This window comes from Etheostoma spectabile, chromosome 19 (assembly GCF_008692095.1).
Source record: "Etheostoma spectabile isolate EspeVRDwgs_2016 chromosome 19, UIUC_Espe_1.0, whole genome shotgun sequence".
NCBI lineage: Eukaryota > Metazoa > Chordata > Actinopteri > Perciformes > Percidae > Etheostoma > Etheostoma spectabile.
Genome location: NC_045751.1, coordinates 12,927,451 through 12,953,666, shown reverse-complemented (window position 1 = coordinate 12,953,666; position 26,216 = coordinate 12,927,451). Strand labels below are relative to the sequence as shown.

Sequence of the window (26,216 nt, the reverse complement as noted above, 5' to 3'; positions counted from 1 at the left end):
GGGTGGATGGCGAGAGAAAAAGAGGTGGGCCTTATAACAGTCCCAAGTGCTTTTGTGCTAAGGAGGATTAGGCAGCCATATCTACCAGCGATTCTATAAGACGGGGTTAACCCCTGGCTGAACCTGGCTGGACATGTGCTGCAGTGATGGAGGACCAGATCGGGGTTATAAGGTGATGGGGGGCTTTGAGGTTTAGGTGTCAGGTAAAATGTGTTGGTGCTGGTGATATTGAGCTATTTGAGGCAGGTTGAAAGTCTAATAGGATGGGTTGATAAAAGAGAGGAAGAAGAGAAGGGTGGAGTGGAGGTGTGAATGGGACAGTCGGACTAATTGTAATTGTCTATTGGAGTGTGGATGTGTACTCTATGTTTTTTGTTTTTGCACTTATGTCCTTTAGGTGACTGCTGTTGTATGTGCTGTGCTTTCACAGCCATTCCACCGGTATTGAAATGGATTCAAACAGCCTGGCTGTGTGGTAATAAAACAAAACTTGATCTTGAGAGTGTTTTCAGTGTGTGGATGCTTGACATGTTTGTGAAAAAATGACTGGAAGAGCAGAACCAGGTTATAGCTCACATGAAGTGACCGTTTGCGATCTTTGTTTTGTAATCCTAATGCTGATAGATTATAAAAATAAAAGAAAAGTGCACAGTTTCAGCACGTACATTGTCTAAATGCTGCTTTCAAACCAACTCTACAATGCCAGAGATATAATACTAAATACTACTTTATTCCTTCAAAATCCCAGTGCCATGTACATTTCAGCACAATCTTCTACAATCTTATTTGGATCCCCATTAGCTTCTTCAGCACAAGCTAAAAGCTATTCTTCCTGGGATCCTACAATCTGTCGTGTGACAATACACTTTATGACATCACATTACACACACACATAGATATTATACAACATTTGAAAATACAAATCATATTTAAATTTTGCAGTTAACGCAATTAATCAAAAAGAAAAGACATTGCGCTACTCCCAATAGATCTATTTTAAGAGATAAGATATAACAAAAAGCCCTATAACAGACTCTCTCTTGGTATTAGATATTTAAATTAAGTGATTTTTTTAAAACTATACTGAGTGTTTTGTTGTTTGCCATGCATACACATATTTACAATTTGTTTTTTTTTAGACTTTCTATCTATCTGCTTTGTTTCTATTTACATTAAACCGAATAGTAACCCATCCAAACTACACATAGTATATAAGACCAGGAAACTATACAGTCAGTATGCAATACTATTACCTCCAGTCCTTTTTGTATACATTCAATATATTCATTTTAAATGGTCTCTTAAAATTGCTCATTGTTGTACATTATAATGTTCCATGAATTAACTTCTCTGGTTGTGATGCAGTGATATTTAGCAATTGTTCTTGTAAGTTTCTTTTGAAATACAAAAAAGGGATGTTTGCTGTCTCATTTGAAACAACCCTTGGATACTGTTCGGTAGCTGTTATCACATGATTTGTGCAGTTTTAAAGTCAACAATATCTTTGTATTTTAATTCAATTTAATTTATAGTATCAAATCAAAACAAGAGTTATCTCAAGACACTTTACAGATAGAGTAGGTCTAGACCACACTTCAATTTACAAGGACCCAACAATTCCTGTAATTCCCCCAAGAGCAAGAATTTAGTGCAACCGTTTTAATATGTATTTGGTTTTATACAGTATTGTGATTGATTTTGATATTTTGGCCATTACACGATGTATATGTGGCTTCCAACATCATTTTTCATTGATTATTACTCCCAGGAATTTGAGTTCTTTTACTTTTTCCGTTTCAATGTTATTTATCATAATTTTTTGTGTACATTCATTGTAGGATTCACAAAAATGATAAATGTTGTTTTGCTAGTTTATTTGCATCAAACCAGCGCTTTATCTTTTTCTATTAATTTTTCAGTGTATCCAAGAGTTGTTCCAGATTTTCCCCAGAACAGATTAAATTAGTGTCGTCAGCAAATAAAACTGTTTTCAGAGGTAAATTACTTCAAAGTTTAGTGGGACAGACAGAAAATGTCTCCCTTCATATTAAAACACGGATTAGCCGACTTGGGAGACTTTAAGCGATCATATAGTTAAATAACCCAGGAAGTGTTAGGACTTTGAACCAAATTGAATTTAGCTTGAGATAGACACTTGTTTTAGTGCACTTTTACACAACTTGAAGTCTGCATCTCGATGTGTACGTTTACCTAAATAATTCTTTGAAGAGTCTCTTAAATTCCTTAAATATTTGTTTTTTAACAAGTTGAAAAATATATTTTTAATGTATGCTTTCAACAAAGTTAGACGAATGTTAGATGACTAGTTTTTTCATGTTGTCCCAAGTGACAACAGGTGTGTTTTTAGTGTTAAAAATGAAATATGAAACACGTTTTCTGTGAGGTCAACATGCCTATTTTTCAAATGGAAGTTAAAGTTAAATTTACCAACAGTCCCCAGTTTTCATTAAAAAAAAAAGCAATCATTTTAATTGTAAATGATTTGTACTGGCCTCAGTAAAACAATCTCTAAGAGTTTTGAAAAAAGACTGACACGTTGATCCATCACACACAATTGAGTAAGTCATTGGTTCAGCCCATTACTTTTTGGTTTCTTCAATAATGGCGACCACTGGTCCGTCACATACAGTGCCATTGGTGCATTACATTGCGTATAGTTAGTATCCACTGGTCTGGTACATGCAGCTGATTGGCCGCTGGTCTGCCTGGTACATTCTCCGTGGAAAAGAGTTTTCATTGTGCTGCGGCTCATCACATGCCTGGGATCAGGGGGTCTGAGCAGGGTCACATCAGGGAAAGCAAGCTGCTGGAGGGGTCACAGAAAGTGTGAAAGACTCTCCAAGTGTCCTTCTTAAAGACTTTACCGTCACAATCGCTCTATGGCATTATCGGCATTATGCAACCGGGCTCCAGAGCGTTATATCACATTAGATGTGTAGTTAATGCTCCCCTTCGTCGTAGCTTAGATCAGTTCAGCTTTACTGCATCGCTGTAAAGTGATTAAAAATAGATATAAGTATACAATACATACAAAATTCTATAAACATCTAATCATACGAACGTTGTCTTTATTCCAACTTGGCTCATGTTGGGGCAGAGCTCAGCTGATTTATTGTATAGACACTTATGGATAGCCAGTTGATCAGTACACTAGGTCTTGATCTGGCTTAACCTTTCTACCTCTAGCCCAGTTTGTGGCGCTTCTGTTACAGCTGTCTGGATTCACAGCGCAGGCCTCTGATTGGCTGACCTATGCACGACTGGCCTGTGTATTCATGCATGCCAGCCTGGTCATCTGACCTTGAATATACATTGCCCTGCATACATTCTACCTTGTGTCTCGTTGTCCCCATCCTTCATCTAGACCGGTGACGTCCCACCTCCCTCTGATTTTGTGTTCTTGCTTTACTGCTGCTTCTTGCTTTCTTTATTTGACACATTTCCAGTTGAACTCAATTAGATAAGATAGGCAGTTTCACTTGAGAGTAAGTGTAGAAGTGTGAGGTTTTAGATGCATGCCTGTAATTACACAGTGAGTGGGCCTAATTGTTACTGATTTAAAACATTCGTTTTTTACATTTTGAGTGTTTTAAATGATTTTGTCATTTCTTAACACTAGCACTTATTGGCATATGCTCACGAGCATAACTTATACCTTTCCCTGGATTTATCAGCATACAATTAAGTGTAATTTGGGAAGTACACTTTATTTTCATAGTCAGCACAGTTACAAAGTGCTTATCAGGCTCAAACATCAATACAATATGATACAATAAAACAAAACCATTAATGGGAATGGTCATGCATGGAGAATCGTAACAAAAAGGGGAAATTGTCCCTCTGTAGGCAAGGCAAGGCAGCTTTATTTGTATAGCACATTTCAGCAACAGGGCAATTCAAAGTACTCTACACAAAATCAGTTAAACAGATAAAACACAAGTAAAAACAGTTAAAAATCATAAGCATTAAAAACCGGTAAAACACATGAATAGACAGTTTAAAAAATAGACACATAAAACACAAGAATAAAAGTTACAGTGCAGCATAAGAAATTTAAAGAAATGAGCAGTCTGATACATGATTTGTCTTGGTGCAGGACGGGAAGCCAAACCATGGAGGGCTTTAAAAGTAATTAATAAGTCTTCATTTTAATTCTAACATCGTGGTACATCAAATTGATTGCTAAAACCCACATTTTTAAAAATTTAAATTATCTTCCTGCTCGTCTCTTATGAAGATACTGTATACATATTTAAACCACTCTTTACGTATATGCTCTTAATGTTATGCTGGCACAATTTCTCGGTCTTTAACAGATTTAAAATAAAATTCCTTTTGTTGTGATCAACTGTTCATTAGGGTTTCACACAGAGCGGCACAGACATGTTTAAACCACTATACTGTCATAAAGATGCAAAGTGAGGAAAAAAAAAGGAAAGAAAAAAAATCTTTGTTCACCTCTCCTGCTGCTTTGCAAATCATAAAAATGTAATTTGACAACTATCAGTACACAGGCTTCTCTTTAAGATGCAATTTACATCTAGAAATGAACTTGTTCTAAAGCTGTCTTAAATGACAAGGCTGGTGATAACATATACTGTATATTCTTCAAATTGTCAAAAAACGCCCATAAAAGGACTAAAACTAATAATGACCAAGCCAAAGCCTGATGTCTCTTAGTCCTCTGTGCCACAGAGCTCAATGGTTCAAAAACTATTAAAAAGACATTAATGTGTCACACCATTGCGCTTGGTGGCATGTTCCTTTATTACTGTAAACTCGGGCACTGTCATTTATTTGAGTCACTCTTACATACATTGTTCTGCTGGTACAAATACTCAGTTGAGCACTGAATGTGTGTTCATGCACAAGGTAAAATAGTCTTCAACAAATGCACTATTTACACCTGCGAGTGATGTTTCCTAAAGGATTACAGAGCCAAGCTGCCCAGGAAATTACTGAGCACTAAAAATATATATATATATATTTGTGGGGCATTTTTAAACATTTACACCTTCAGTAGGAATCAACAAACTCTGTGCTGAGTACCACAGACAGGCCAGGGTGGGACACAGAAAATCACCAGACATAATGGCAGCTGTTCCCTCGTTGTGTTGGGGAGACACCCCAGGCAAAACCATCAGTTTTCAATTTTGTGTTTTTTTTTACTTCCATGGCTTGTCCTTTTTCAGACTATTGGGAAAAAAAACATCCAAAATAAACTTGTAGGTGTTTATATTACTACATTTTGTGTAATGTCACCTGCACATTTCTCCTAAATTTGACAACATTAGATAATTCTTCATTTGCATATTTAAACATACCATTTCAGAAAACTGTTTTTTAACTGGGGAAGTTTCATGTTGATATCTGTTAGTTAAGTTGACCCTGTTCACCTGTAATGTCTTGCAAAATGTCTGGAATACTCTGAGCCAGAAATCTCCACTATGGCGATTGACACCATGTTCTGATTTATGCACTGATAAAATGAGATATCAAAAATCTCCTCTGTAAAAACATTTACTCTAATATGTCAACAAAATAAGGCTTTTTACAATGTTCAGATTTCTCTCTTCTGGAAATGCAGGCAAAGTAGCGCTTATTCAACAAGATACTGCTTAATATCCATAATTAAACATAAAATTCCAGAAAACTTGTAATACAAAAGATATTTGTCTTAATCAACTGGGGAAGTTTCATGGTGATATCTATTAGTTTTTTTTTTAATTCCTATTCACCTGGGGTGTCTGTCCTTAAATCAAAATCAAATCAAATCAATCAACATTTGAAAAAAAATGTGAAAAGAGGACAATCACTACTCAAGATTGATCTAAAAGCAAAATGACATGGATATTTGCTACACTCAGCTCGGTCCTAACCTCCTCACCCAGTCTCTCCCCATGCCCTGGCCTCGCCCTGGTAGGCCCAAGCGCCGCAGGGCGGGGTCCAGAGGGCAAAGCCCGGGCAAATGCAGGTCACACCAGATCCAGATCTCCCTTTTGTAATCTCTCGCCCGGCTTTGAACCCTGGATCCCATTAAAAAGGATTTACATCCAATAGTGTAGATGTACTAAAGGCAGCTTTGCTTTCTGCTCTTCTCATCATTTCCCCCACTAATAAAATCCCTGTAAAACACCAGCAAGCGTTTTTTTTTTTCTCCTCCCATCTTCCACCCAGCTATGAATAGGAGGACTGTGATGGGAACAGAAGACCGAGCCACGCCCACAGCAGGTAGAGGGAGGGATTGGTCGGGAGTTTTATCTGTAGTAAAAGCTTTTAAAGGGATGTGGGTGTTTGGCAGGCGGTGGCACATGAGTAAAATGCAGAAAAAGAGATGAGACAGCGTGTGATCTAACGAGTAAGAAATATAAAGCAGCAACGCAGAGATTATTTCTGCTGCGTATCCCTCCATCTCCACTATGCTTCCCTCTGTGCTTGGTTGGGTATGATACAGTATGTTGTGATATTGGGCTGTATATAAATAAAATGGACTTGACAGTAAGACTTTTTGGCATCAGTATGGCATCAGTAGTCCGAGCTGGTGGATTCTTTCCGATCCTATTATTTCTGTCGGGAGCTGAAACGATGATCTCCCTCACTCCAGCTGCCTGTCTAGCTTTTTTTAGAGTGCAGTGATACTATAGTTATCACCGGTCAGCCCAATTATCTCCACACAATCAACAGCAATGGTCGGCTTAAAAGTTATGCCACCCAATTAGGTGAGCTCCTTGTCACTCCGGTGTTGTACGAGACAAACTGGGGTCATTCTGCACGAAGGTGCTCTGGTAACACAAGGGGCTTCAGACCTGGGATCAGTGTTTGTCTTCTTTATGTGTAGCCACAACGTTTTCCTACCTGTACGAAGGTTTTTAGTTGCTTTAGCTGAGTTTAATAGTTTTTTTGAAACTTGTTGTTTTGCCAAAGTTTTAGACGTGACTGGCTTGTTTGTTGGCTTGTGTTGTCGAGGCTGGATAAAATTAGGGAATTTCTAAATTGACGATCCTGTTGAAAGTGGCAAGTTTTCAGCCTTCACCCAGGTTACTTTGACCAATTTTTCATAGCTCCAAAGAAAGCTCTAGAGGCAGACATTTGAATGGTGTCCCTAAGGTCACAAAACACCTTAACATTTAGTTTTCTGCAATTAGGATTACATTTGAGAGGCTTTCAGCCACAAACGTGCGCACAGGCAGAATTTCTAAAAGGTTTCTCCTCACAGTTTTCGCAGCACAAATTACGTTTGCCAAAAACCTATGAAAGAGACAAGAAAAGTAGTTGGAAAGTGTTATGCAGTGAAGTCAATGTTTTGTTGTACCGGTCTAACCCAAATACTAATTAAAGAGCAGCCTCAGATCAGACTAAAAGAACTAACTCACAGTGTGTTTGAAGATTCTTTGAAGTGTGTGACTGTTGTGTGTTTGAGACACATGTGACCTCTGTAAGTCAGTGCGTGTGCGCGTGTGTGTGCGTGTGCTCACGCAGTCCGGCTGTGTTTGCATTGTACATTCATACAGGCTTTATACATTGTTTGCGTGTGTTTTCACGTGTAGTCTGGCTGTTGTGCGATCAACAAAAGATTATGAAACTTTCACAGGCTTACACATTTCTGCTGTCACAGGAGTTTCCTTTTAAGTTGTCTGCTGTCAATCCCCACTTATAAGGGATTACATTAATGGATTTCTACGAAAAATCGCTAACCAATCAGAAGCTCAGGAGATAATATGTAATGTAAATATCTTTTTGTTTTTATTCTAAAAGAAGAACAACAATGCCAAACAAAAATCACTGATTCCCGCTACTCATTGTGACAATTTGCTGCTTTTCTCTGTTTTACATAACCGTAGGTTGAGCATGTTGAAGCTTGGACAGTTGCTGGAACAAATCGAGAGGCGTCATGTTGAGCTTTAGGAATTTGTGACGTTGGTCGTTTTACTATTTTCTATTTCTTGAGGGGTCTTTGAATTTGAGAAAATAATCTGCAGATTACCAATTGTATGTAGAAAAAAATGAAAGATTGTCTGCATAACTGGTGAGTTTGCTGTATCACAAATAGGGTTTCACAAAATAGCTTCAGTATTACTGAACCTTTAAGGTTTATCTTGTGCAGTGATGAGTTATACTCTTGTCACACATCCAAAAAAATCACCACATCACTACATCAAGGACAAAAAAAGTCATTCATTCTAAGGTTCTGTTCTCTTAAGTTTTTTCCCCCCCAGTTTACTTGTTTCTAATCTTGTGAGTGGCTGATGAGGGATGATACTCTAGTGGGTCTGTAGTGAAATACATCGGATACATTTTTCATGTGTGTGACTCCTCTCAGTGGTGGCTCTCTGTGCAGCGGTCTTCTGTGACCCCAGTGTGCCCTCCAATCAACATCCCACATTAGCCTTGACTTTTCCTCACGCTATACATTAAAGCTGCTGCTGCAATCCATCAATTAAACACGGCGAACAAGGCCAGGCAGAGTTCACCGAGCTTTCCTCAATCTGCTGCGGGTGGCGAGATGGGTGCAGATGTTTTTTTTCTTAGTTTTTTATTTTATTTTAAATTTTCACATCTTTGATTTGTGGGGCATTTGCATATTTCTGTTCTCCGTTTTCAGATTTTTGCACACATACAATACTTAAATATCTTTCTATTTTCTGTATCGGGACATAATGTTCCGACTCTGCTGTATAGCTTTACCGTCACTGCCCGTCCCCATATGTAGGCTACATTTCTGGCCTATTAGAGCCTTGAAGTGTGGGAGAAGTTAAAGTGCATGGGACCCATCATGATCTAAGAAAAACAACAGAGTTGATCCAATGGCGGGTACCAGGGGATTACAGCATCTCCGCTTGTTCTGCATGCATTTATGCGTGTAGGACTGGTTTCTGCTTACAACCGTGAGCTCACAGAGCATGCTACTGCGTAGATACGCATCAAGCAGCTATGTCTCAAAGAAGTCAGTTACTGTACATGTGTGTTCAGCCTGTACAAACTATTGGCCATGTAAAGAGGATAATGTCACAATGAGTTAGTGACACATTAGCGCATGTTATAATGTTACAAAAAAGAAAACAACGTGAATGGTTCATGAGTTATAATCACGTTTAGCAGTAGAAGCTTTGTTCAGTTATTTTCTTTATATCAATAGCACATAAAAAATGTGTATTCGTTGTACCGTGATGACAAGCCTTTGTAAAGTTTACTAGCTCTTTCATTTCTGATTTGACTGATTCTAGTGGTGACAAATAGTTTAGTACAACAATGATGATCTTTCCTCCTGGTTGTTGCAGGTCAAGGTGTGGTTCCAAAACCGACGGACCAAACAGAAGAAGGACACCACCAAGGATTCAGACAAACGCTCCTCCTCCTCAAACGAGTCGTTGGCCACCTGCAACATCCTGCGCCTCCTGGAGCAGGGCCGCCTCCTATCGGGCCCCGTCCCGCCACCTAACGCCCTCCTGGGACCCCGACATCCACCAAACGGCTCCCTGTTGGGCAGCCCAGGCGGAGGCTCCTCCACCTCTCCGGGGATCAGCAGCAGCACTCCTCCCATTTCCCTACCAGGGGGGACATTTGGGATCTCGCTGCCCTCTCTGGGTGGCACCTCACCGCGGTTGGGCGTCCCACCGCCGCACTCCCTCTGCTTCTCCATGCCGCTGCTGGGGGGCGCTCATCATGAACTGACATCCGCCTACGGCTGCGGTTCTTCAGCTTTTGAGCCGTACATGCGGCTGGACAGGAAGGAGGCAGATCTGGGAGGGAAGAAGACAGTTTCTTAAGTTATCTGTCTTAAGTTAGGACACCAGGGTACAGGAACTTGTCTTTGCAAAAGCGTTTCCGCTCAGTCTGCAGCCTGTTTGACACTTGAGCTTCAGCAGATGGGAACGGAAGCAACCTGGATCATGAGAAACAGGAAGAGACCAAGTTGAGCAGAGCGCCATTTTGCGCCACAGCACTGTGGGACACACTGACACAAAAAAGGACGTGATGTGATGGAGACTCCCCCACATAAAAAAAAAACTTGTGAATTTTTACAAAAATACTGTGTGTATGTGTGTGTATGTTGCGTAAACCCTGACAGACAGATGTTGTTATCACCGCTCTCTTTGCAGTGGTTTCAATTTGCTCTTCACTTTTTGTCCTGTTAGTTTGTGTGTGTGTCTGTGTGTGTGTGTGTTGTGTTTGTTGTTGTGTGTGTGTGTGTGTGTGTGTGTGTGTGTGTGTGTGTGTGTGTGTGTGTGTGTGCTTGTTGTTCTCGCTATACAGGCCTTCATTTACTGTTCAGGCAAAAAAAACTTGACATGGATAGTTCAGACGGAATCACCGTGTGAATTAAAAGACTGTGGTATTTCAAAGAAAGCTGTTCGTACACAGTTCAGTACATATTCGTATACAAGTGGCCATGTTTGACTTTAGTTGATGTGCTTTCACAAAATGGAAGAAACACTGAAAAGAAGAAAAATTGTAGCATATTAATATCAATCTGTTTGGTGTCCAGCAGTAGTTTTTGTAAATTCTTGATTTGGTTGTGTTTGTGTATAAAATAATGTGTGGTAGGATCTGAACAAATGGTGCAGAAATCACATATCTAGATCTGAAAGTTTAATATAAAAGAACATGAGAAGAATAGTTTAGTGAAAAAGCTGGTTAGACTCTGCCAAAGCATTTATGGATTAAGTTTGGATGGATGCACTTGTGTCCTCCAATCACTGAAGCAAGTCTAGGTCAAACAGAAAAATGATTTTTAAACCCAGATTCCCTTTTCAATCTTTGATTTACAGAAATGTCTGAAAAGATAAAAGCAGAAGTTATGGGACAATTTTCATTTATAGAAAAATGTAGGCTGGAAATGAAAGCCGCCTTTTCAAGGAGTCATCGTGTCTCAGTCAACACTTGATCCAGAGATTTCTGTTTTGCATCTTGTTCATCCATGGGGGTTGGGACTAGAGCTGCAACCTTGAGTTAATTAATCAATGTCCATCAACTGAACATCAGTCTGCAACAATTTTGATAACACATTAAACCTTTTTTTTGTCAGTTATATAGCAAAATTACCCCAAAAATGTTCTAGGTCCAGGTTCTAAAACAGGACGATTTATTCTTTTTCTTTGCTATAAATGACAGTAAATCACAATTTTTTTCACATTTTTAATCTAGAAAATAATTGACACATGACTCAATAATAATGGTTAGTTGCAGCTCTATTTAGGACCAATATGTAACATCACAATGAGCCATGACAGCTGTAGAATTTGCTGAAACACTTTTCTTTTTTTTAAGTTGCAACAGCATCGTAACAGCATCGTAATCAGAAGTACTGTTTCATCAGGTCATGTCCATAACCATAAGACATATGTTATGTATTTTTACACAGGAAACTTAATTAATGTGCATGCTTAGGATGCCGCATCACACGTGAAACATTGTCCTTTTGATGATATTTCTCTTTAAATCGGTATTTTTGTGTTTGCGCGCCATGTGTCCCCCGTTAGATGTTTTAGGTTAGACGTCTGCTCGTCTTCTTCTTCGTCCTCTTCTTGCCCCTCGTTGAAAGCACTTTATGTTTGTAGGTTTTTACACACCTTCCTGTGTATCCCCCCCCCCCCCCACTCCTTACAGTATAGTTCATTGTTGTCAGAATTAAAGCCAGTACGTCCCTTAGTTATTTCCAAATAAACTACAGTTTTCCTTCAGCTACATTTTTAATAGGTTGTTTTGAACCTAAATTTACTTCAGGATCTGAAAACAGCTCCCTTTAAGACGCATTTCTCTGTGGTTGACAAAACATACGTTAAAACGATGCACGACAGGCGGAAGGAGGAAAGAAACGGGATCAGCTGTAGTATTTTCCTCCATAATTGGCTTTAGCTTGTCAAAAAAAAAAAAAAAAAATCAAAACTCACGGGCGAAAACCTGCAATTCCCTACAATTTGCCCTCAATTTGTGCGTGTCAGATGAGTTCCCACCCCTTTTCATAACCTCGTCTCACGTCTCGGTTTGCTTCTTCTCATTTCCCCACATACCTATTCATTTCTAGGTCTCCTGTCATTCTGAGGTTTAATATGTTTTCCCTTCACTCGCTGAAGGAGACCTGACACCTAGGCTATTTATAAAAAAATGACATACATTTACAAAGTTGCTCACTCGTAAAGGCCAGGCTACGTTTAAAACATCAGAGCATGTTTTGCAGATAAGTGCATGGAAAGGTTGTGACCTCAGCTTAGGAAACCCCCCCCCCCCCTTCCCCCGTCTGGCGGCTCACCGGGCCTTTTTGCACCCATGTAGCGCCGGCTGGTAGCAGGTGATTTGTTGTTGTTGTTGTTGTTGTGTTCAGGCCCCAGCAGTGCTTCGAAAACCCCTGTTATCCATTCACGGCTCTTTGCAGCGGTGCACCTGTTCTGTTTGAATATTATTTTCTATAAGCACCATCCATAATTCACACACTGTGGCATCAAATATTAAGCAGAGCGATGGAGCTGAGAGGTCAGGAGGCTTGCTTCTCATATAAGGCCAACGTAGCCTTTCACAAACTCGCTTTTTTTTCTTCTTTTACTCACAAAAGGAGTTGTTTTGCTTCATTGCTAAGTTGCTTTCCTGCGGTGTTGTAAACAAAACAGTCTCTGTTCCCCTTTTTTGCTGGAAATATTAAAAAGAAAATGTCGCATGATTTAGAGCTGCACAAGATAGTGGTAAAAGGAACTGTAAATCTTCTGTAAAACTCTCTTAGTTGATCTCCTTTTCAGTTATCTGTCAGTCAATGTTACAGGAGAGGAACATCAGACATCATGGAACAGAGAAATCTAACACTCCACATTTCCCTTGACATTCAGAATCCTCACTGACTCCATATTCTGTAACTGTACGGTGGTGTTTTGTATTGTAAATCTGCAGTTACTGTATTGTAGCTACTACGTGAAGCTTGAGGCAGACGGTCAAAGAAGTGCGATGCCACTTCCCTTTAACAGAAAGAAGCTTTGTAAAGCCTTGCATTAGTTAAACAAAGCCTTGTTTTTTTTTTTTTTTTCCCCTCCATTCCTCTGTTGGTTCTTTTTCAGGCGATTTCCTTCTCATTCCAGCTGAGTGGAAGTGTTGTTTTTGTTGTGTGCAATCTGTGACATCTTGCACTTGTTTAGGTTACCTCCGTCTCAGAAGCATTAAGGGCCTTCTTGTGTCTCTTACTGCTGCATCAGGAGTTTTTTCTGATGGATAAAGTCCTTTGAGATTGTGTGGAAAGATTTCTTTATTTTAAAATGTGAACTGATTTATTTTTTTCTTTTATGCACAGCCAATGCCTGCAAAGGCCATAACTTCTTTTCTTTAAGCAGTCAAAGTTACTTAATGGCACCAGTTACTACTTATCATGAACAAATTCTATGTACATAGATATAAACGTATATATGAATATATATAAATGGGTCTTTGCACAAGTTATCTCCATGTCCGCTCCATGTAATTTTAACAGGATAAACTAAATGCGACAGAAGCTTCAGAAAAAAAGACTTTATATACAGTATGTTTTACAATTCTTTGTCTCATTAACATTTTGCACTTATTTAAAGAGGCTTACTTCTGTTTCTGGGCCGACAGAGCAGTTTCTATGCTCGGTCAAGATATTGTACAATATGTATATGTATTTTTATTCATATGCATATAAATATATGTCTATGTAATTTGCCTCCTGTGTTCTGTTTTTTCACTCTCTCACCTGCTTCAAGGCCACGCAATCTAAAATCCGAGATGCTTGTGGACAGTTTTTAGCCTGTATTATCGAGAAAAGAAAGTTATTTCCTCATTTGCTGTCCACAAAGGTGTGTGTGATATGAATCTGACTGCTTTTAGAGGACTATTCAGTACAAATATGAGTTTCTGTTATCAGTCAACCAAATCTACAAATCTGTTTGACATCTTTTGATATGTTTGAGCCTTTTCTATTCACACTGATTTGGGGGTTTCCTTTGCTCGCTAGCGGCTTTATTAAAAAACCTTGGCTTTTTTGTCCTTCCCACCACTGTGGCAAAAACATCAAGGCAGTGGACATTTCACCTTTTCAGGTCTCTTTGTGGAGGCCCTCAAATGCTTTGCACTTTGAATTCAGTTTCGGTTGGGGTGATGGCACACAGATGGAATTGACATGCCCTACATTGATTAGATGAAAATATCAGAATATACTTTACAAAATGTGACTCAGGCTAACCTGCTGTAATAAATAAATCTCTTTTTCATGACAAAAATGAATATTTTATTGAAATGAAAAGCTAGTGGAGGAACATTTGTTTTTTTTTGTTTTTAACACAGGACTGCTGGTCAAACTACAAGTTTAATTAACTATTCACTTTCATTTAACTCACCCCCCCCCCCACACACACACACACACACACATACACATTCACACAATAAATATGATTTTTTTTAATAATATTGAAAAGCCGGGTGCAAAAAGTAGACCATTTCAACCAAACGGTTCTAGAACTAAAAGTCGGGTACTAATTTAAAGCCTGACAATCTCTTTAGAAAGAACCTAAAGACTTGATCCTGTAGTTTGAGTAGTTGCAATTTTAGCATAGCACAAGACAACAAAATTGTTAGTTTGTTCGTTAATTTTATTTTTAACTGTGATGTTTCAAAGACTTTCACTTTTGATACTTTGAATATGTTTTGATGCTCATACTTTTGTATGTGTTTTGCTTGTAAGTGAAATTGGGAACGCAGGAGTTTTACATGCAGCAAAGTAGTTTTAAACTGGTATTGCAAAAAACAACACTTTGGATCTCCTTAGCTAAAGGCCTGCGATGCAGCAGCTGTCAAGGTTGCATGTCACCTGGATCAAAAAAGCAGGGATGCCGGCTATGTGACACTCTGTCTTTGTTCAGTAGACAAAAAAAACCCTTCAGCTGACTGATTTAAACCTCAAATGTGTCAGCTAACTCACACTTTGATCATTTCCTATAAACTCAACCAACAATGTTTTAAATAAATAACAAATAATATAAAGAATAAGTATGGGTTTTACCAAAGCTGTTAAGGAAACACGCTACACAGCGTATATCCCCCAGACTTCAGCGAGGGGCTCTTCTCCGAGCTGGGACAATTGATCTGCAGGGTGCCAATTATAGTGATTGGCACCTTTATTTGAGCGACGAAAAGGCGAGAGGGCCGGCAGAAAGGAGACCAGATGGGTGGCCTGTTTCAGGGGTGGGGAGGAGGACGAGGAGTGGACGGACGGGAGGAACTGCCCTGCAGCAGAGGAAGAAACTGGGGTGGTTAACAGCTTCCAGTGAGGAGCAACAGAGCTCCACTAATTTGGTTTTTATTGGTGGTTTTAATTGCTAGTCTCTCATCAGCGGCCATATTTACCAATAAATATAAGGTTGTGCTTTTTGCTCTGTGTGTGCAGCAGAACGGAGAGAGAAAAGTGGAGCAGAGAAATACAAAAGTATACTTGCTTGTCATGGTAAAAACTAAATAATGATAATAATAATATTGTATTATTATTATTGTTATACAGTATTACAAAGTAATTTGTAATTGTTTCTTAAATAATTGATGGAAAAAATTGGATGTGTAACTATAACTCCATGAAAAGGTTCTTTGAAAGGGCAATTAGGTCATTAGAAAAACATATTAATTGGTACTTTTCCAATTAATTATTTCCACTTAAAATGTAGTCTTTTAGCACAGGAGGTTAGCTAAAACTGCACACGTGAACTTGGTCTATAGAAAAGCTACAACTCCTCATTAGAATAAACTTATAAAAGCATAATAATCAATGAATAACAATATTTGAGTAAATTCCTTAATTTCCTAAAAAGTCAACAACACTGACCAAACTCTAATAATTGACTTAGAACCTCATCTCTATTTTCCAGTAATTAGTACCGAATTAAATATGTATTTCCTATTACGTAATTTAAAAAAAAATGTTGAAATGAAATGAAATAGACATATATTATGCAGTAAAATGCATGTTGTAACGTATAACACATCTTCACAGGAAAAATTATAAATGGGGACAAATCAAATGTTTGTATTCAACTTTGAAACAACTTTTCACAGTTCAATCCAAAGAAAAAATCGAAAGAAAAGATGTTGTCTGTCATATGCACATGATCCTTCCCACTAGTCTCATGTTTAAAAGTGAGCTCCGGATCAATTCCACATCAGCACTCAAAGGCTGTTTGTTGTGCTTCAACAAATGAACTCTCAGCTCCATGTTGGCTCTGTTTTTTCTTTAAACAGCCACCGTATGTGTTTGTGTGTAATTCAGGAGGGTCCACAGACCTTTTGGAATGCATCACTTTCCTACCTCCCCCATTGTTCCTCCTCCTCCTCCTCCTCCTCCTCCTCTTCCTCCTCCTCCTCCTTCCTCCTCCTCCTTCTTCTCCATCCTCCTCCTCCTCCTCCTCCTCCTATAAAGCAGCTCAGCGGCCCATCAGGGGGGCCCTGCCACTAATTAGGCTCACTAATTGGGGGCGGCCAGGGCAGAGACCCCTCCACACCTGCACGGTCATGTGACATTCAAAGAGGTGCGTAGGGTCAAGGGTCTCGTAGTCGGGGGCGGGGGGGGGTTTGGATTAGTTTGATTTAACAGCTCGAAGAGAGGGGTTAAAGGAGGAAAATGAAAAGGGAAAATGATGAACTAGTAGCTGTGTTTGTCAACTATTGAGCAACTTCGCTCAGCATGAATTTTACGGTTTAGATTTGATACGTTTTTGCTTTAACAGATTATTTCTTTTCATCATGGTGTCCCACCCACTTGAAGGTGTCTCTCATCTTCACTATTTGAAAGAAACAGATCAACCAAAGCAAAAAGCTGCAACGTCAAAATGAAAGCGTATCATGCACTAACTTTAAAAGTAGTGTCCAAACAAAAGGAAATACATCAGATTGAAATTCTTGCTCACCACCAGGGAGAAAAAGACATGAATGTGTCCATGTAAACGAATCAATTGATCGAATAACGTGACCATTTCACAAACTGCCGTGAGACTGGGTTGGGAGTGGATATGCAAAGAAAAGAGTAAAAGACATGTTGAGAAATCCGGGCGGGGACACGCTGCCCAGTCAGAGGTTAATTGCCAGGTGACCTTAAGGGCCGGACAGCTCAGTAGAGGCCCCAAGCCTGCCTGCCTCTCTCAGCTCTCATGGACTAAGTGATGTCTGCTTGTTTTGACACGATTCACACAAGAGTTGGGCTTAGCCTCGCCGAAAAGATTCACAGCTGCATTCCTGTGAGAACCAAACCGACCCAAAAAGTCTTCGAGAGAGAGAGAGAGAGAGAGAGAGGGGGAATGTTTTTCAAATGATGCAAAGGAAGGATGTGAGACGATGAAACAGGGGAAGAAGAATACACAACATATTAAGGAAGACAAAGAAGTTAAATGTGTGGATTAACATGTAGATAATATATTATGCATGTTAAATATTAACAGGCTCAGTTTGAGGGTCCTGGTTTAGTGCATGCTCACTCGCTAGTACTATCGAGTGAATTTGTAGAAAACTTTTGAAATGTCAAGGAAAAAAAAAAGAGTGTTTTAGGCATGTTTCCATCAACTGGTTTGGAGTGAATTACCTGCTACAGTGTTGTTTATTCAGTCCCGTGTGCCAACACCACCAGGGCAAGGCCTAACACGGGTCAAGCATTTAGACCAAAGATAAATTCATCAATAGAGGAAATAATTATTAGTTGCAGTCCTCATTCTCCTCTACCTCCAGAGCTAGCTGAGAGAAAAAAGTCAGAGCCCACACACACACACACACACACACACACCTGACAACACATCATTGCACTGTTCTCGTTTTCAATTTGTCAACCTTTTACAGAGCTGAATGAATCTTGCCTGTGCATACAAAGTGGTGCAGCTGAAGACGTAAAGCGTTGAGCTTTACAAAATATTGTATTTTAATCTTTGATGCAATAAACTCGAGCAAAAGAGAGGAGAGGTATCTTTTCACCCATCCAAATCAGAAAAAAACAGAGCCTCTGATTTACTTTGGCCTTGGCTATAAAGCTGCTTTTCGCGGGGGCGGCCATTCCTGTGCTCATTTTCCTCGATTAGGTCCGTGGGTTTTCAGAAAGTGATTACACCTCAAGGACACGAGATCTTTCACCATCAACCGCAACAGTCTTGAAACCGCTGACTCCCCTTGGGTTAAAGGAAACTTAATGAATTCTGCTATCAAATCAACCATAATGCACATCGCCAATGAACAACAGAGTGGTTCCTTCGCTAACAAATGCAAGGTTTTGCGCAAAAACCTTCTTATATTCTATCCTCATTGCATACTTCAAGACTCTCTGAAATGGTGACGCATTTGAGCCGAACCAACCAGCTCATTACATATTCAGCAACACTGAGTAGGAATGTGTTATTCAGAACGGCTGATGAAAGTCCTTTTAAGAAAGAACAGGTGAGGTGACAATAAGCAGAGTGCAGTCTGTGGTGAAAAACGCAGCATTTAGTCTGAAAGAAAGAAAAGAGCAATGCACCTACAATTTTGCATAAGACAATCTTAATAGAGAGGGCGTATGTCCATTTATGTTTAAGTGTCAGTCACTTGTTGCTACACAGTTGCTACAAACTCAAGTTTTCTGAGAATGTTTGTGTCCCCTTACTTTTTTGTTGTTACTTCATTTATTGAGCAGTTTTGAGTGATTGCCTTTCTTCATCAGGATCAAGAACTACATTTTTTGTGTCTTTATCTTTATTCATTGTTGCTTCCAGGAAGCTATTTCTAAGAGCTGTAATTGACTGCTTGCCCTAACTGCTGTCGTTTCGTCAGTTTACAATAACAGCGGCAGATACCACACACAATTCACTGTAGTTTTTGGAAAGATGTGTCTCTGAAGATATTCTAGCTAACGATTTTGACAGCAGATTTCATGACCTGTTCCTAGTTAGCTAGTTCAGTAACTCTTATTCCATGATGAGATAAACACTATTCTGGGTTGTTGGCTGTGGTTGATAGAGTTGACAACCTTGGCCAAAAACCTGATAGAGTAGCATGCAGAATCAAACGATGGGCCTTTTTCAAATGTAACCTGTGCTTATAATCCAACAAAAATAATAGTTAGAAAATAATATGTTCCTTGCTGATTTGCATTTTGTGTTAAACCGTTTAATCCATGTCACACTTTTGCGCTTGTGTTTAACTTTTATGTTTTTTTCACGTAGTAACAGATGAGCTATGATTGGAATGGGCTAAAAGCTAACGGGGGGGGGACACATTGACCTGATTTTCATTGCCCAGTATTTCAACATGAAAGTACACTTGTTGATCTAAAATCAAATTGTATTTAAATGCACATATGTAAGATTCAAATGTAGACAATATAAAATCATGGAAGGTGAACATTTGATCAAATGTGGGGGTATTTTCGGGTGTTGTGTGTCAAATTTAACATGTCATGGTTAATGCTGCCTCATCTGCATTCATATCTTATATATTGTACCTATAATCAAGTCCAAAATAAGTTTTCCTTTCATTTTGTGAAAGCAGCTGGTGTCACACATGAAAATGTCTCATTCTTAAATCTTGGTTTCACACTTGGATCATCCCATCCGGCTCTGCTTGACCCTCTGCACCCCTGGGGTCACTGCAGGTTTCCCTAATTAGTAACAGGGACACAGTCCATTACCCTATTTGTGTCCTCCTAAAAAGAGCCAAAAACGACCACACATGAACCGAGGTTACTAGCCGGACCGTAACCTGTAACCTGGGAACTTCACTTCATTCTTTTGCCTCCATTCATACTGCATTCAGTTGGACTGCAGCAATCCGTTTAGTCCCTGAAAAGGGAAAAGACACACATGCACACAAGAGATAATTTCCTCGTTCTGCTCTCCTCCTCCACCCCCCCCCACACACACACACTCAAGCACTCATACATCCTCATGCAGAGCAGTTCAGTGCCTGACCAAAAACAGAGGGAGCTAGTGAGTGAGCTGGAGCAGGGGCTCATGACGGGATTATTGGGGAAGACGAAGAGAGGAAGAGGAGGCGGGGGGGGGGGGGGGGGGGGGGGCTGAGGCAGAGGAGCGGCCACTCTCAGTGTTTCAACCGACATGTGAACACAAAAGCCTAGTCAAACTGTTGGGCCTGAAGCCTAGGGTATTTACCGGTCTTGTATCTATATCCAACAAATCAAAGATCCCCCCTCACCACCATCACCACCCCCACCTCCACCTCCACAGCTCAACTTCCCCGGCTGCCCCTTTTTCCTTGAGCTGCCCGCCTTTATTGGGAACAGCAAATTAGGGAACCAACCAACTGGGTGTGATCACCAATTACGGAGGGAAGCTGTCAGCATGCATTAAGGCCTGCACGGAAGGCGGGCGTGTCAGGGCGGCTTTTATGAAGAGGGAGGCAAGCGAGGGAGTTCAGGAGCGAGAAAGTGATTGGATATGATTAAAAAAATCAACAGAACATAATGGAAACCTTTTTTTGTAACCTTGATGTGTTTGTCTTAGGAAAACTAAGTCATGCCAGTATTTGCTGCATTGCCTCTCCAAACACATTTGCTTTGTTTCAGAAGCGAGGATGACTGAGTGCACTTTTTCAGAGTGACATAGAACAACCATGTAAGCGATATAAATATGGTAAAAACTCAATGCATGCTTATGGGCGGCCCCCTTTTGTCACTGCTCACTGGCACAGGCCATGATTCCCTGTAACACTTTTTCTCCGGCCAGCTTTCTCACAACACAATGGAGCCGTCATTAACTTTTTGCTCCATCGGAATGCTGAAAGACCCTGTCGACCAATCGCCCCCTTCCCCTCCCTTCCCCTCGTTCCACTATGCATCCCGCTTTTCTCTCCGCTTGCTGGTTTTCCAGGGCCCTAATTTGCGAAGGCCAGGTGTGCGCGGGCCCACAGTTGGGGGGGAAAGGGGTGAGCATGAGGGGGAGAAGGGGTGCACAAAAGGGGTTCTACAAACCAGACTTTTTTTCTGGCATAGTCTCAAAAGTTTTTTAGTTGTTTGAATTTATTTTCTGTTTGTGTGAATTGAATCACTGGATCAGTGGTTCCCAACCAGTGGGACCCTCCCAAAAAAAGGTCCCAAAATGAACCTGAGGGGTCACAAGATGATAAGTAGGAGATGAAAGCAGAAAAGAAACATATTTCTGGTGCACAAATCTGTGATAATTTCACCTCTTTGTGCCTCTAAAAATCATTCATATAAAACAAGGATAAAAACCACAGTAGACATTTTTAATGATGAGGGGTTGCAAGTGGCTTTGTTTAAAAGGTTTACAGTTTTGGACTCAAACCTGCAATAATGGATTGCTTTGGCCACTCAGGGGCAACATTAATAAAACATATTAGAACCTTTTAAATTGACATGCCAAAACAGTTACAGATACAGAGCAACATCTGCATTTATTTAAAGTAGAGTATGTCAATTCACTCTGTTTTAGTTGTGTTCTGGTGGAGACCAAAACTGACTTGGTGCATGGCCGGTATAGCATACAGTGGGTAGAGCTTTCTCGCTACAAGTAGCTGTCTGCTGTTGGCAATGCTCAATGACAGCAGTAAGAGTGAACCAGAAAAGTAAAGTTGAGTGCCAAGAAAACCCAAAACATTAGCTGAAAGATGCTAAAATGTCCCATAAAGCTGAGAGGAACTGCGTAGTTAGGTGATCAATCTTTGTTTCGTCCCAAGCAACACCTTTCACATTACATGTATTCATTTGATCCTCTTTCATTATAAAAAATATTGAATATAGATGCTTTAATTTCTTTATGTAGTTCTTTAGGTGCAGATTGTGCATTGCATTCATGCACGTCCCTCTGTGTTACCGCTGAATTGGATGTGTGGGAGTTTATGTGCGGAAAACTGTGGTTTCTATGTGATGTGTCACTTTGAATATGTGCTCTGGTGGTGAATATGAGTATGAATGTGTGAATGAGTCTTTGTGTGTGTGTCTGAGGGTAATTGGGGGATGAAGGGGGAGCTACAAGTCGCTGCAAAGTTGTTCACCAGCCAACCTGGTCAGCAGCTTTGCTTTTTTGTTAAGACACAGCGGGCGGGTGAGGACGGGGGTGGCAGGGGTGGGCAGAGGAGGAAGAAGAAGAGGGGGGGGAGGACCAGGACTAATTGCCACTAATTGAATTGGATGTGCTGATCAGATGGGAGGCTGTGGAAGTAATCTGAGTTGTCACAGCAGATAACGCTGGGCCGTCCTAGAGTGTCCGCCTCATTTGACAGCCTGTAACATAGCCTGCGAGAGGGCACCGGCCCTCTTTGTCACCACCACAAAAGGGGAGAGAAGCAAAGTTGCCAGTTACAGTGATCAGCGATGGGCTCAGAGTGGGAGGAAGGAGTCATGGAGGTGGGAAGAAAAAGGTGAAGGGTGGAAGAGGAGGAAACAAGGAGGGGAGATGTGACTGAGATGAAAGAAGAAAACTTTGGAAGGAAAGAGATTGGATGAAAACAGTGGTAAAATGAGTTCAAGACAAACTGGTAAAGAAGGGGGGGCGAGACTGTGTTTATTTTCAGTGTGAAAATCGGCAGAGTGTGCTGGTTTTAATCTCAGCAGGAGCTTTGTGTGTTAGAACTCAGATGGACCACTGGGTCCACATGTGTTAGATACCCAGAGACCCTCTTTTGCAAGACACATATAGAAGAACAGCATTTAATATCATTGTTGTGGTTAATTATCAATACACAAATCGATACAAGAATAAAAGAACTGTCTTTACTTGCCAAAAACCGAGTTTTGAGTTTTTGCTGCATGAACTTACAAGCAATTAGAATGTCAGTAAAAGAGGTAAAGGTAATACTAAACTGTAAAAGTCTACAGATACAGACACAAATGGGTTCAGTCATGATAACTCACTAAGAGATTCACATGCAGCATTAGTCAAGTTGCAATTGAACATCCCTTTTTCTTTTATTGGTGAAAGTTTTTGCATTGTGTTCATTCAATTTTAACTCTCCACAACCTCTCCACAAACTAACTTGTTAAAGGTTACTTTAGGGAATAAATAGGCAGTTATGAAATGTAATAACAATATATTCCAAACTAATCCACCAAAAGCAAAAATGCAGTAGTACAAATGTTTTTTTTTTTAGGTATGAATGCATTTGATCTCTTAAAATTATCTGACACAATTTTCAATAAATGACATTGATAATTAATTATGATAAATAACATTGTGTTTTTAGGTTTAACATTATTGTTTTGATATCGTTGTAATGTATTTTTTTTATTCTTTACATGTCCAGTAGAAGCTGTAACCTTATTTAGAGACAATATACAATTAATTAAAGGTGGCCTGCCACACGTATTTCATGGACTCTAAAATTTTTTGTTTACCTTGTTTCAAGCCTTTATAGCGGGGTATAGAAAGCCAGCAGGAAGACTCAGCTCCATTTGTGCCAGTTCTCATTAATTTTCAACGAGCTAACCTGCTTGACTCTGATTGGCTAACTGCCAGCCGATGAGAGCCTGGCTATCAGCATCCTTTCCCCAGCCCAACTGGGCGAGCTGATGAATAGTAATGAGCTCAGGCAACATGACGTCAGACTGACCAGCTTTAGTAATTGGTCTGATTTCTTTGCTTATTTCTTTTCAGTGACTAGCGCTGACAGAGGAGGTAGCAGTTCATTTTCACACTCACGACATGACACAAACACATATGGCTCTCACACATTTCAAAAAATGCAAGTAAAGATGTTTTTGTGTGGCAGGGCACCTTTAAATTAAAAAAGTTATTGCATTAAATGAAATACTCTCAAGTAAGGCAAAATGTGAAAGTTAGGCTTCAACAATTTAAATGCATATTTAATTTAAGTAAAGTGATGTAGAAACTCCTGGGAAAGACATATCATGGAGGATCAACTTTATCAGCATTATTACTTTATTTTAAGGTCTTTTTGTTGTGCGGTTCAGCTGCTACGGCTGTCATCATACTGAAGACAAAGTTTCTTGTACCTAGTCAGTCAATCAGTTCTAGCAGTGTAAAACCTGAAAGACTGATTCCAAAGCTTAACTGCAGTGTTTCTTTGATTTTTTTCTCTCCATCTGACTGAATCCCAGGCACACCTGATGACTGTGGCTATATAAACGCTTGTTTGCTGATGTTGGAAATGATGGATGATGATCAGTAATTTGCCTCTGAGTTTTTTTTCTCCCTTTTTGTTGTGTTTGTGTGGATTCCCAAAGCACACCTGCAATCACGGCAGCTGTGCAGAATACTGTACTGTTCCTGTTGATCATCACAAAATCAATTATAAAGAGTACAGACAAAAAAAGACAAAAAGAGAGAGAGAGAGAAGGGGGGGAGGGGGGGAGAAAAAGAGTGTGACTGTAGGTCTTTCCCAAGCCTGCAGCGGTCCAATTAAACAGGATTTCTCCCACTCCACATCTGACTCACAACACTCACACACACACACCACACCACACACACACACACACACAACAACAACACAACACAAACACACACACACATAAAACAGCTGTGTAGTCAGTTGGTGCTATTGAGGGAGGGGTCTTGTCAGCATGATGAAAGCCGGCCAGAGTGTGTTGTGTGTGTGTTGTGTGTGTGTGTGTGTGTGTGTGTGTGGGGTGTTGTGTGGTGTGTGGTGTGTGTGATGTGATGTGAATCTGAGCTGCAAGCATATGGTGTACTGCTGTATGGCATCATACTCTGCAGAAATGTGTGGTTCCGCAGCTCCGTGTGACAAGTGTGTGCTGTGTGAAGGGTGAGTTATGCATGCAGGGGGAATCCGGGGTAGCAGATGTGTTGTGTGTGTGTGTGTGTGTGTTTGTGCGTGTGCGTGTGTGTGTGTGTGTGTGTGTGTGTGTGTGTGTTGTGTTGGTGTGTGTGTGTGGTGTGGTTGATGGTGTGTTGTAGGTCTAAGCCCTGGCAAAGCCCACTGTGAGGGGTCAGGACCTTTACAGAATCAGTGTCTCTGCATGTCAGGACTAATGGAAGGGCCCCACCAGCTGCTCAGAGAGGAGAAGGAGGAGGAGGAGGAGGAAAAAAGATGAAGAGTGAATAAAGACTGAGGTGGGAAAAAAAGGATGGAGAGGAAAATTCGGGAGTGGGAGGAGAAATTCCGAGGAAGAGAAGAGGAACCCGTCCGGAGTGGGAGGGAAAAGGAGAATGGAAATATTGAGGAAGAAAATGTTTCAAAATTGGTCAGAAGTGGTAAATACTACAAATTTAGAAAGAGAAATGTTGGGAAAACATTAGAAACAGAAAAGGAATTTAGAGGATTTATAAATGAGAAAACAACAAAATGGATAGAAGGAGGGAAATACAGAGAGGATGAGCAAACAATCAAGGTAAGGACAAAAAAGAGTGTTGGGCAAGGTTGTAGGTTGTAGTGATGGTGTGATGGCGGGATAGAGAGAGAAATAGAGGAGGAGAAATGGGTGTGGCCTTGGCGATGAATCCAAAGGTTTTGTCTGGTGTCATCCCATCTTCTCTTTTAACATTGTGTTTGTGAATTGCTTTGATTCTGGACTTTTACGTCTTGCAGACCTTCTACAAACTAAACACTGCAATGCCGTTTCAGCTGAATGAGAGCAAGTGAGGACTTGTGACCAGCTTAATCTCAGTATTTAAAACAATAGCAATTTATGTTTTTATTTACTCAACAATTACCAAATACGGTTTTCAATCCAGCCTGCATGTATATGTAGACAGTCTGGTCGTGACCTTTGCCCCCTGAGACTTTAACAGCGCAGCATATTTATAATCTCCCTACTGGTTGAACTTGAAGCAAGTCATGTTCATGCATCTCGTCATGTGCATGCAAAATGACAACTCTAATCTGTTCGTGGCATTAGAAATTTGTTGTTGATTCAAATCTGTCCATTCGCAGTGAAAAATATCAGGAAATAAATTTAAGATCGTTGTCATTTAAACAGAAATGATTGGATTTAAAACCGGCATTCAGGAGAAGTAACAGTGTGTTCAAAGCAATCAGGTAATTGACGTCAAATGATTTTCCACATTGATAACAACAAATTGGCTCTGACACTTGTTGAAGAGAAAACAAGCAGCAATCAAGGTGAGGTGACGGAACATACAGCAAGTTATGATTGTAAGAGCGAGAGGTAATGAAATCATTTTCTGTAACAAAGAGAATTATGATAATTTATGCTGTTGATTCCCAGACAGACAGATGTCAGCATCTATCAGCAGCAGTGTGTGAATGCATGTAACTGTGTGAATTTCAGTGTGTGTGTGTGTGTG

General features: G+C 40.1%; 1 protein-coding gene across 2 annotated transcripts in view; it reads left to right on the top strand.

Moving 5' to 3' along the window:
* vax2 (ventral anterior homeobox 2) overlaps positions 1-10,185 on the top strand; it is a 35,821-nt gene extending 25,636 nt beyond the window's left edge. For both annotated transcript variants that reach the window (XM_032544132.1, XM_032544130.1), the window contains one exon: positions 9,300-10,185. In XM_032544132.1, coding sequence (XP_032400023.1) covers positions 9,300-9,788 — 489 coding nt within the window. In that variant the 3' untranslated portion in view covers positions 9,789-10,185. The remainder of the gene's footprint in view (positions 1-9,299) is intronic.
* The last annotated feature ends 16,031 nt before the right edge of the window (positions 10,186-26,216 follow it).